Consider the following 11,282-nt stretch of genomic DNA (forward strand, 5'->3'; position numbering starts at 1 on the left):
AGTGGCTGCAGCTCTGCCTATGGCATAGCAGTTATCCTATTTTTTCTTTTTTCACTCTCAAGTTATCTGAATTATTTTTTCAATTATGTGCTTCTGGAAGGCTAGGACTATTTTCATTGTGTTCACTAGTTTCCTCAAAACCTAGAAGTGCACTGGCCCTAAATACATATGTATTAAGTACAATTGGATTTATAATGCTAGGCAGTGTAGAGCACTATTTAATCCAAGGCTGAAGCTGTGCATTCAGGGAGCAATGGGGTGTTCCTGTTGTCTCCTAGCCCCAGGATGGAGTTGGCAAGCTGGTGTAATGAGTATCAGGAAAACTTTGACTTTAAATATTCTTTCTTTCTACAAGACACATATTATCCATTACTCTGAGCATCCAGCCACTGTGACTGATGGAAGAGAACCAGACTGCTGTTAAGGGTATCTGGGTTCTAGTCTCCAACTTTGCTGCCAACTCATTGAGACCCTGAGCAATTTCACTCTGGGCCTCAGTTTTCTCATCTACAAAAAAGAGGTAGAAAAAATTAAGTGGGTATTGGGGGGGGGTAAGAGTAGATAAACACATCTTCTAGGCCTGGCCTTCTCTGATTTTGCAAGATGCACCCTGAGACTATGTGAGGGGGGCCAGGTTTCTGCCACCCCAGCTGATGTGGTTTCAAATCAGTCTGGCTCCAAAGGTAAATCTGACACCAGCACTTGAACTTGATGCGGCACTTCCCAGTCTCTTCCAGGGAATCCATAAATTGTGATTATGGATGGGAAGATGTTGAGTGTAGACAGGGAACACAATTTCAAAAAGGATCCAGTCCCACTTGACAGGGTACAGCTGAGAACAGTAGGCTGACTCACAGACCCCAACATCCGCATTCCCTTCGCACTTCGCAGCCAGTGGAAGCAGCCTTTCTCTCAACCCTGTATTTTCCTTCTGGCCCGACAGACTACTTTCTACAAGAGAGAAAACTATTTTGCAGGAGGGAGGGGCACAGCATCGTCCCAATACACACAACGACCCTGTAGCAAGTCCCATAAAATAAAACTACATAACTTCCCTTTAAAACCTAGTCTCCATGTGAAGAAGCGTCTCTAACTTTCTATAGAACTTTACACGCTCCCATATTCCGATCACTTTCCATCCGGGTGGGAACTGGAACCACTACAATCCCCCTCCCTCAGGTCCTCCAGAGTCGTCGACGCTCTATGTGACGGTCTCCTCGTTGGACCCAATTCGAGTTTCTCCGGCCGGCTCATCCTCTCTATGGTCTGTACACAACTTCCGGTGGCGGGACGCGGGACCGCGCACGCGGGAAAAGCTTCCCCAGTGTACCCCCATCCCCCGTCCCCGCCCCCCTCCCCCGCGGCCCCCATCTAGCCCACCGCCCGCTCCTGGGCCGTCGCGAGGCTGCAGCTTGAAGAGGTGGGTGGTCGTCGTCTCCGGGCCCCAGAAGGGCGCGGGCCCCGCTCCCCCGCGGGACGCTGGAGATGGACCGTTCCGCGTTCAAATCCGCGGGCAGCGGGCGAATCCATTTTAGAGGGAGGGGAGAACCGTGGGTTTGGGGCCCCGGAGTGGTGGGAACGCTGGGAGGGAAATTCTGCGTTCTGCGGGGAGTTGGGGTCCAGGCTCCGAGCAGCCTCTGGGGTCCCGCTGTTCGTTGCCATGACTCCCGGTGGGCTGCACCGAGTGGGTTTCTGGCTGGAATATAAGCGCCACTTCAGGCCTGGTTCTCCAGCCAGAGCTGGGCCTGGGCCCTGGAGGACTGTAGAACCCGCCTGTAGGTTCCCAGGCAGAAGAGATCCCAGACATCCCAAGCGGGCTGCCACCTGGCTCCATCTGTGAGCAGAATGAGGTGATGTCTTTCAAGCACCTGTCTTCCTCCTGAATTCAGATTTCCAGCCTGCTGTGCATCTGCATACCTACCCAGGAGTTGGGGCCCAGCTCCCGGTTGATTCGATTTCCCTGTGTAGCCTAGGGCTCTGTGCCCAGGCCACCACAGGCAGGTCATCATGGCAGAGACCCTGGAGTTCAACGACATCTACCAGGAGGTGAAAGGCTCCATGGTGAGAAGGGCTTGGGCTCTTAATACAGGTGGAGAGAGAGAAGGAGGGGAAAGTTTTTGCACATTAACAAAACTTAGCTTTGATGATGTTATTACTTTGGAAAAGGAAGACTCAGAATGTATGTCTGGTATTTCCCCAGCAAAAGTCAATATTGAGAAAGACTCCCAAAAGTTATAGGCCCTTGGTATTTGAAGGGAACATGTATGCTGTTCAGTCCTAAATCCCTATGTTGCAAACTGAGAACCTACAAGGATTCTGGATGTCAGAGCCAGGTTTAAAGTCCATACTTCCTGACCACTTGTCTCTTCTTAGTGATCCTGGCTATTATAGCTATCCCCCCACATTCCCTCCATGATAATCTGGTCAGTCCCCTGCCGCCTGAGTGGGTGTAGGGTAGAACTGGGTAACCAACATATCCTGTGTGTACATCCTCCTGCATTTGGCCTATTCCTCTGATAGAATGATGGTCGGCTAAGGCTGAGCCGCCAGGGTATCATCTTCAAGAACAGCAAGACTGGCAAAGTGGACAACATCCAGGCTGGGGAGTTGACAGAGGGTATCTGGCGCCGCGTAGCTCTGGGACATGGACTGAAACTCCTCACAAAGAACGGCCATGTGTACAAGTATGATGGCTTCCGAGAATCGGTGAGAAGTCCTGATGCCTTTCACCCACAATTTTATTGTGCCATCTTGTTTATTTTTAAACCTTTAGAGAAAGTTGGTGTTTCTTCAGCTGATAACTATGTCACTGGCTGGTTTGGCCTCCATGGAGTAAGGCTGTGAAGCCTTCGAACAATCAGTGTTTTGCTTTGAGTACTGAAGGCCTGCAAGACTCTTTGTGCCTGGACTCTAGAATATTTTCTGTTATCTTAATTTAGATAGTGGTTTCTGCTTGTTTTTATCCACGTTCAGAATCTTAGCTTGTTGCTCTTATTTGGTTTTGTTCCTTTTTGAACTGCTTTAGTTATAGACTTAAAAGTTTTTAACTTCCAGTTTTATTAAAACAATACCTATACAATGTTTAAAAACTTAGCACTGTGAGACCCATATCTAGAAATGTCAATTCCTTTACTCCTCCCCTGGATCCATCTCTTCAAGTAATCTTTTCAATGATTTCAGAATTGAGACACTGAGTTAGCATGGATTTCTGATAAAGGATATATTGGGGCAGTTTTTCTGAAATAGATAATCCTGGGATGTTGAACTTGTGTTAAGGCCACTAGGGTTTACTGGGTTTGTGTTTTCTCCCCTCCAACCACAGGAGTTTGAGAAACTTTCTGATTTCTTCAAAACTCACTATCGCCTTGAACTAATGGAGAAGGATCTGTGTGTGAAGGGCTGGAATTGGGGGACAGTGAAGTTTGGTGGTGAGTCCTAAGGAAGACTGAGGTCTAGGGGAGAAGGCAGGATGAAGGGTTTCAGCTTTTCACTTATTTTGTTGTCTTTCTGCTACCACTATCTCTGATTTTCTATCATTTTGTGTCTTTATTATGTATTTATTGAGTCTATGTTGTATAATTGAGCATTGTGCCTGGTCTTGCAGGTACAATATGAGCAAAATAGCCTGAGTATCCTGTCCTCATGAAACTTAGTTTGCTGGGAACATTATTTATGTATACTCAAGGGCAGTGGCTTGTGGCTTGATAAGCTTTTTCCTCACAGGGCAGCTACTTTCCTTTGACATTGGTGACCAGCCGGTCTTTGAGATACCCCTCAGCAATGTGTCCCAGTGTACTACAGGCAAGAATGAGGTGACACTGGAATTCCACCAGAATGATGATGCAGAGGTCTCTCTCATGGAGGTGCGCTTTTACGTCCCTCCCACTCAGGAAGATGGTGTGGACCCTGTTGAGGTGAGGCCTTACTTGGTTGCCTTGGTGGCAGATGATGCTGAGGACTTGGCTCGCTGGCCTTGTAGCAGTGATCTACTGCCTGATTACTGGTATGTGCTTTTGCAGGCCTTTGCCCAGAATGTGCTCTCGAAGGCAGATGTAATTCAGGCTACTGGAGATGCCATCTGCATTTTCCGGGAGCTACAGTGTCTGACTCCCCGTGGTCGTTATGACATCCGGATCTACCCTACCTTTCTGCACCTGCATGGCAAGACCTTTGACTACAAGATCCCCTATACCACTGTACTACGCCTCTTTTTGTTGCCCCACAAGGACCAACGCCAGATGTTTTTTGTGGTAAGCAGAAACCTCTGGAGTAAATGGTCCTGGTTTTTGCCTGAGTCTTCAGTAGATGTCTCAGTGGTGTTCAGAGTTCTGTATTGGTGAATAGCAAGTTCATCTGAAGTTTGGTCCTTAAGCTTGTCCTCTCTTCCTTATCAGATCAGCCTGGATCCCCCCATCAAGCAGGGCCAAACCCGTTACCACTTTCTGATCCTCCTCTTCTCTAAGGATGAGGACATTTCCTTGACGCTCAATATGAATGAGTAAGTGTTTGCCTGGACTCATTTCCTGCCACTGTCCAGGCAGGAGACAGGTATGCCATTAGAAAGCACTTGTGCTTAACCATCTCACCTTGCTCTGTAGGGAAGAGGTAGAGAAGCGCTTTGAGGGGCGGCTCACCAAGAACATGTCAGGATCACTCTACGAGATGGTCAGCCGGGTCATGAAAGCACTGGTGAACCGCAAGATCACAGTCCCAGGCAACTTCCAAGGGTGAGAGTGCAGGCTTGGGATCCTGGCCTGCTGGGAGTGAGGCTGGGAAATGCCATATCTCCTGGGTAATCCCCTCCTGAGAAGGGAATGCAATCTGTTGGAGCCCTGAATAGATCCTTGTCACTGCTTCCTTCTGAGCATTGTGGTGAGATTTGCTCAGTTGAGGGCTGAGCATGTGTCCTGCTGCTCTCTGGCCCTGCTGAGGTAGGCACTGATGAGGCTTCTGGTATCCTCCCAGGCACTCAGGGGCCCAGTGCATCACCTGCTCTTATAAGGCGAGCTCGGGACTGTTGTACCCGCTGGAGCGGGGGTTCATCTACGTCCACAAGCCACCCGTGCACATCCGCTTCGATGAGATATCCTTTGTTAACTTTGCCCGTGGCACCACCACCACTCGCTCTTTTGACTTTGAAATTGAGACCAAGCAGGGCACTCAGTACACCTTCAGCAGCATTGAGAGGTGAGATCCTCCTTCAGTTAACCTCCTGGGTATTCTGATCCTGATATAGTTTCAACTGGGAAGTCTTGTCAGGGCCTGGGGTTCTTTTTAGGCCTATGACTTTGACTTTGCAAGCTTTAAGCAGAATTTTCTTTTGCTTCCCTGGGATTTGGTCCTTCAAGTACTCAGTTTAGAAGCCTCTCCATTGCTTTTTTATGTTTTTAGAAAAGTTATTTTCCATATGATGAAAGCTGTGTGTGCTGGGTACTAGCCTTTTTTTCTTCTCTAGCCTCCCCTGACGGTGGAAATGTTATCTGTCTGTTTCCTGGAATGAGCTTTGTGCCCGGGAACACAGCAGCTAATGTTTATTGAGTGCTTACAGTGGGCTGAGCATTTTACAGACATCTTCATGTTTAATCCTCATAATAACCCTATGAAGTGAAATACAGATGAGTAAAACGATGAGAATGTCCCTTCCCAGCACTCCTCCTGCTCTGTTGATATTTGGTGACTAGGTACACCCCTCCCTGCTTTTCCTTCCCCAGAACTGCTAAGGGTTGTGTAGGTTCCTTTTTTAGGACCAGTGCCTGACCTTTCTTCCTGCTGTCCTCTGGGGGTTCTGAGCAGTTGGGTTGGACGGTGTGGTTGAGAGCGCCAGCACTACCATCTGGCCCTGGCCCTTGGGTGTCAACATCATTTAGTCCACCCCTGAGTTGGTCCTTGCCATCTGGTAACACTGTTCACCCCCCACAGGGAGGAGTATGGAAAGCTGTTTGATTTTGTCAATGCAAAAAAGCTCAACATCAAAAACCGAGGATTGAAAGAGGTATTTCTGTCTGGGAAGGATGAGCCTCTCTCCTGTTCTTTCTGTAGGGGAGAAAGGAGCAGAGATTTCTTGGCTTCTTTTTCACTCTCTCTTCTCTTCTTACCCTTATAGAAAAAAGAGGTGCGTGTGACCCTTTCCCCCTTCTGGTGCAGGTTTTCTCTGCATGGCCTTAGATTAGTCTGTGCAGCCCCTCAGGAGCTCTGTGTGGGGCTGGGAGAGGGAGGGGCTTGGACTAATTGGTGTGGCAGGCAAACCTGGGCATAGGCCTTGCACGTTGACTGTGTGTGAATGACCTAGCTCCAGGGTCTTCTGGGAGCTTCTGCTCTGATCTCACAGGCACTGGGGAGCGCTTCTGAGTGCAGAGGTTTGGCAGGAGGGCAATGGCCCTCACTCCCATGGCTTCCCTGGCCAGGGCATGAACCCAAGCTACGATGACTATGCCGACTCTGATGAAGATCAGCACGATGCCTACTTGGAGAGGATGAAGGAGGAGGGCAAGATCCGGGAAGAGAATGCCAACGACAGCAGCGATGACTCGGGAGAGGAAACTGGTGGGCTAGCCTCGGTGCTGGGCAGCAGGGCAGTCAGACTGTCCTCTCTCTGGCCTGGCCTAGACTCACCCTGTGGCAGAGCTGGGTGTCTGGGTAAGAGGGTGGGGTTTTCACCCAGGCAGAAGCTGATGCATCTTGTTTGCTTTTTTAGATGAGTCATTCAACCCAGGTGAAGAGGAGGAAGACGTGGCAGAGGAGTGAGTGTTGATTGTAGCTCATGGGGGTGAGGAGGTGCCCTATAAGCTTAAGGGACCAGAAGATTTCTGGACACTTCTCATATCTCAGCACTAGACACTGACCTAGGGTGGAAAAGTGAGACCTCTAATGAGGTGATATAGGAAACATTTCTTCAAGGGCCAAGGACTTTGTTAGTACACATCATGTTTTAAGCCAGAAAGTGCAGTGGGGAGAGAACAGAGTGGATGAGAGCAGTGTGCGCCCGCTGCCGGCAGTCCACGGAATCTTGCTTTCCTCACTATCAATGGCAGCCATACCCCTCTGCTAAATTGGTCAAAATTTTGATTGTGATTGTCAGAAGTACAACTAACTGGCATAAAAGAGATTTTTAGAAGTTGTTGTAACTGAAGAGTTCAGGGATAGAATTGGCTTTAGATACTACTGAATTTAGGTGTTCAAAAGATGGTGGGGAATCTCTTGTTTCTGATTCCCTTATCTATCGTATTGATTGACTGACTGATTGTAACTGGGATCGAACCCAGAGAGTCATGCAACCTAGGCAAGTACTTTACCACTGAGCTCCATCCCCAGCCCTTTTAAAAAATTTTCCATTTGAGGCAGGGTCTCCCTAAGTTGCCAAGGCTGGCCTCAAACTTGCAGTCCTTCTGCCTCAGACTCTCAAGTAGCTGGGGTTACAGGTGTGCAACACTAAGCTTGGGTGATTCCCTTATTATAATTAGGTTTGCCCCATTCGGGGCCAAATTACCCTGAGATGTCTGGGCTTAATCCTAGAAATACTTCTTTCAGTGAATAGCAAAATGAATGGTGTAATCACCTGCCCTTTCCTGAACCTGAATCATTAGGATGTGTAGGTCTTTGATGAGCCGGAACTCAGCCATGTAACCACCTATAGAGCCTGTGGATGGGGTTAGCCCCTCCTGAGTGAAGGCCAGATAGTTCCTGAAAGGAATTGGTACTGGGCAGCAAAAATGAAAACAAATGAAAACAATCGCCAGGAGTCCACTCATTGTGCTTGCCCCCATGCTTACGAAAAAAACTTCAGCAGAAAACAGGTCAGGTAGTTCCTTTTTCTAAGGAGTCGCAGTGTATCAGCTAAGACTGTCAGTTTTGTGGGTATGTGCTGGGTGGGTTTCCTCCCTTTTGGTGCTCTTTATCAGAAAAGACTGCAGGGTAAACTCAGATGATTAGCCCAAAGGAAGTGGGAAAGTGTATTTCGCATGTTCTGGGCAAGCCTGATAGTATTTCTGTACTTGGGCATGGGAAGGAGTTCTGCCTGGATTAGGATATGATGACCAAGGAGAGGGCTGGAGTTTATTGGTTCATGTGATTCAGTAAATAACCCATTGTGGTGGTGAAGTCTGGAGAGGAGATGGGTAGGAGGCAGAGTTGGGGACTGGTGGTGCAGGCTCTCCTCTGGTCTTTTTCCCTTGCTTCTTTCTGGGCAGGTGTCTTTGGATTCCATTTCCTCCTAAGGTCTCTAGGTCCTGTTCTCCCACTCAGAATCTAAGCCCCACTCTCTGGCAGGTTTGACAGTAATGCCTCTGCCAGCTCCTCGAGTAATGAGGGTGACAGTGACCGGGACGAGAAGAAGCGGAAACAGCTCAAAAGGGCCAAGATGGCCAAGGATCGCAAGAGCCGAAAGAAGCCCATGGAGGTGCAGATTCTCCTCTAGATAGGAGTGTGTGTGTGCCTGTGTCCATTCTACTTTCTGTCCACCATAGAAAGATGTGTTGATTCACCGTCCCGGGGTGGTTATTTCTAGCCAGCGATTATGGCCTTGAGGGTGTTCTTGGTAATTTTTCTCTCTGGTCCTGAGATAATTAGTTTCTGGAAGATCTGAACTGGAGACAGGCTACTTGTGTTTCCAGATCCCCTACTGAGCTAGAGGAAGAGGACATGATCCCTGCCCTTAGGACCTTTCAGTCTATCCTGATACGATTTAGTTCTTCCTCTGTTCCCCCCCCCAAGTTAGGTGATCCAAAGAAATTATTTGGAAGACTGTGGGGTGTCTGTGGGAAATAGCTGGCTAATGGCATTTGGGTTCTTTGTTACGTAGATGAAGAAGGGCAAAGACCCCAATGCCCCCAAGAGACCCATGTCTGCATACATGCTGTGGCTCAATGCCAGCAGAGAGAAGATAAAGTCAGACCATCCTGGCATCAGTATCACAGATCTCTCTAAGAAGGCAGGCGAAATCTGGAAGGGGATGTCCAAAGAGAAGAAAGAGGTGAGGGGCAGCAGAGAAGGGCTGGTGAACCTCATCGGCTTCCAAGAAGGGCTTTCTTGGGTGGGGGTGTTTTACTGATGGAGGGGGCAGGGTGAGCCACTGGTGAAACTTTTCTGTATAGATTTATAGATTTTTCCTTGCACCTGGCATGAGGTCTTATTCTTCAGTCTTACGTGTGTATGTGTGTGTGACAGGAGTGGGACCGGAAGGCTGAGGATGCCAGGAGGGAATACGAAAAAGCTATGAAAGAATATGAGGGAGGCCGAGGCGAATCTTCTAAGAGGTGAGTGTTGGATGTTAAAAGATGGTAGATAGCTAAGGCAGAGCAGAGAGAACTTCTTAAATGTGGGCGATATATAGGGATTTGAAATCACTGGATAAAATGGCCCATTTTCCTGGAGAGTCAGTTTTATTAAAAGGTATGGGAGAATTTAGGAAAATTATTGTAGAGCCTAACATAAAATTCACGTGGATTTTTAAAGATAAAGCAGGAGATGTCAGATAAGTTTTGTATATGGGGCTGCTTCAGGTTATAACCCCTGATTTTTTTTTGTACCAGGGGTTGAATCCAGGGGCACTTTACCACTGAGCCACATCTCTGGCCTTTTTATTTTTTTGAGATAGGGTCTTGCCAAGTTGCTTAGGGCCTTATTAAGTTGCTGAGGCTGATCTGTAATTTGTGATCCTCCTGCCTCAGCCTCCCAAGTCTCTTGAGATTACAGGCTTGGTTTTATTGTAGTCACTTATGATACTCTCTGTTGGGGCAGACAGTGAAAAGAACAGAATGACAGGGACTGGGAGGGACCTTGTTACGGCTGGGAGAGGTTTGGCCTCCATGACAGTGCCAGGAACCTGAAGGTCCAACTCCTTTTCCCTCTTACTAATATAGGGATAAGTCAAAGAAGAAGAAGAAAGTAAAAGTAAAGATGGAAAAGAAATCTACACCCTCTAGGGGCTCATCATCCAAGTCAGCATCAAGGCAGCTAAGCGAGAGTTTCAAGAGCAAAGAATTTGTGTCCAGTGATGAGAGCTCTTCCGGAGAGAACAAGAGCAAAAAGAAGAGGCGGCGGAGTGAGGTATGCCAGGAGTGTGGGGCTGTGGGGCGGGAAGGGTGAGGCAGGTGAGAATCTGTGGACTGGTGGGTGGGCTGTGGTTGGTACAAGACTTACCCGTTGGAGCTGGAATGGATTGGTGGACTTCTGAGATTCTGAAGGTGGGTTCTGGTTGTAGGGAGAGGATAGGACTTAGGGGCCCTTTGCCATTGAATAGTGACTGAGAGGGCAGCCAGGACTCCTCTGTACATACCTTTCTGCTTAAGAGACTTTTGACTTTCAGGATTCTGAAGAAGAAGAACTGGCCAGTACTCCTCCCAGCTCAGAGGACTCAGCATCAGGCTCCGATGAGTAGAGAGGAAGAAAATCTCTCTCTGCGCTTGCCCTGTCATACCCCCAGCTCCTACCCATGTTCTGGTACAAGTTTCTACTCACATGACATGTAGTCCTTGGATTCTGTGCCATCTGAACAAGCTCTCCTGGTGGCATGCACTTTGCTGGGGCAGTGAGGGAGGCATCTTAACTTTGCTGCTTCACAAGGATGGCTCCTTTTAACTTGGGGAGACTGGTTGGGAGGCAGGGCAGTGCAAGGTCCAGATCCTCGTCCTACTTTTCCCAACCTTACGGATGTAGCTGCTGCTTGCCCTGTTGAGTTGCTGCAGCAGGGGTTGTGTGAGATCAGGCCTGTAGCTCCTAACTGGGGCCTATTTCTACTTTTATTTTGTATTTCTGGTCTGTGAAATCAACATTTAATAAAGGGAACTGACTTTGGAAGTCATGTCCTTATGCCTTCTTTCTAGCCCCAGTCTCACTTTTTATGGTGGTGTTTACCCACACCCTCCTGGCCAGCCGGGAAGCAGGTCTCTAGGTACATACTGTTCTGTTCCCGGCTGGACAAGCATTGGTTTTCACTGTTTTTTGCCTGTATAGCCACCTGAGAGTCGAGAAGTGAGCCTTGATCTGATTAGGAAGTCTCTCTTATAGTTCCACTCCATTAGCTCAGCTAAGGGGAGGCAGCTCTTAGCTCAGCTCTTAATCACCTATGAGTCAAGGGTCTTCCATGGTTTTAGATAATAGAATCAGGATTGACTGTCTTCCCTGCAGCCAGGGGAGTGGAAACCTGAGCTTGGATAGTTAGGGAGGCTAAATGATTGTGTGTGTGTATGTGTGTGTGTGTGCGCGCGCACTCGATGCAGGGAAGGTGTGGAATGTGTGAAGCTTTTGTTCTTAGGGAGGAAGAGGGTTATATTTCAGGCTGGGAA

At 48.3% G+C, this 11,282-nt stretch overlaps 1 protein-coding gene across 1 annotated transcript; it reads left to right on the forward strand.

Annotated features, from left to right (window-relative positions):
- Positions 1-1,266: 1,266 nt before the first annotated feature.
- On the forward strand, positions 1,267-10,794 carry Ssrp1 (structure specific recognition protein 1). The gene is made up of 17 exons (XM_005331596.4): positions 1,267-1,420; positions 1,890-2,061; positions 2,521-2,706; positions 3,323-3,428; positions 3,724-3,914; positions 4,020-4,250; positions 4,395-4,498; positions 4,599-4,727; positions 4,966-5,187; positions 5,920-5,992; positions 6,405-6,543; positions 6,695-6,740; positions 8,266-8,395; positions 8,798-8,968; positions 9,163-9,251; positions 9,858-10,044; positions 10,304-10,794. The coding sequence occupies exons 2-17, from the start codon at positions 2,008-2,010 to the stop codon at positions 10,373-10,375; spliced, it is 2,130 nt and encodes a 709-aa protein (XP_005331653.1). The 5' UTR covers positions 1,267-1,420; positions 1,890-2,007; the 3' UTR covers positions 10,376-10,794.
- The last annotated feature ends 488 nt before the right edge of the window (positions 10,795-11,282 follow it).

This window comes from Ictidomys tridecemlineatus, chromosome 4 (assembly GCF_052094955.1).
Source record: "Ictidomys tridecemlineatus isolate mIctTri1 chromosome 4, mIctTri1.hap1, whole genome shotgun sequence".
Lineage (NCBI taxonomy): Eukaryota > Metazoa > Chordata > Mammalia > Rodentia > Sciuridae > Ictidomys > Ictidomys tridecemlineatus.

What these genes read in the sequence shown, in the direction of transcription:
- Ssrp1 (XM_005331596.4), top strand. Translation starts at nt 2,008, where the DNA reads ATGGCAGAGACCCTGGAGTTCAACGACATCTACCAGGAGGTGAAAGGC. An exon ending in ATGATGGCTTCCGAGAATCG is followed by an intron (nt 2,707 to 3,322) that starts GTGAGAAGTCCT and finishes CTCCAACCACAG; the next exon opens with GAGTTTGAGAAACTTTCTGA. An exon ending in AAAACCGAGGATTGAAAGAG is followed by an intron (nt 5,993 to 6,404) that starts GTATTTCTGTCT and finishes TTCCCTGGCCAG; the next exon opens with GGCATGAACCCAAGCTACGA.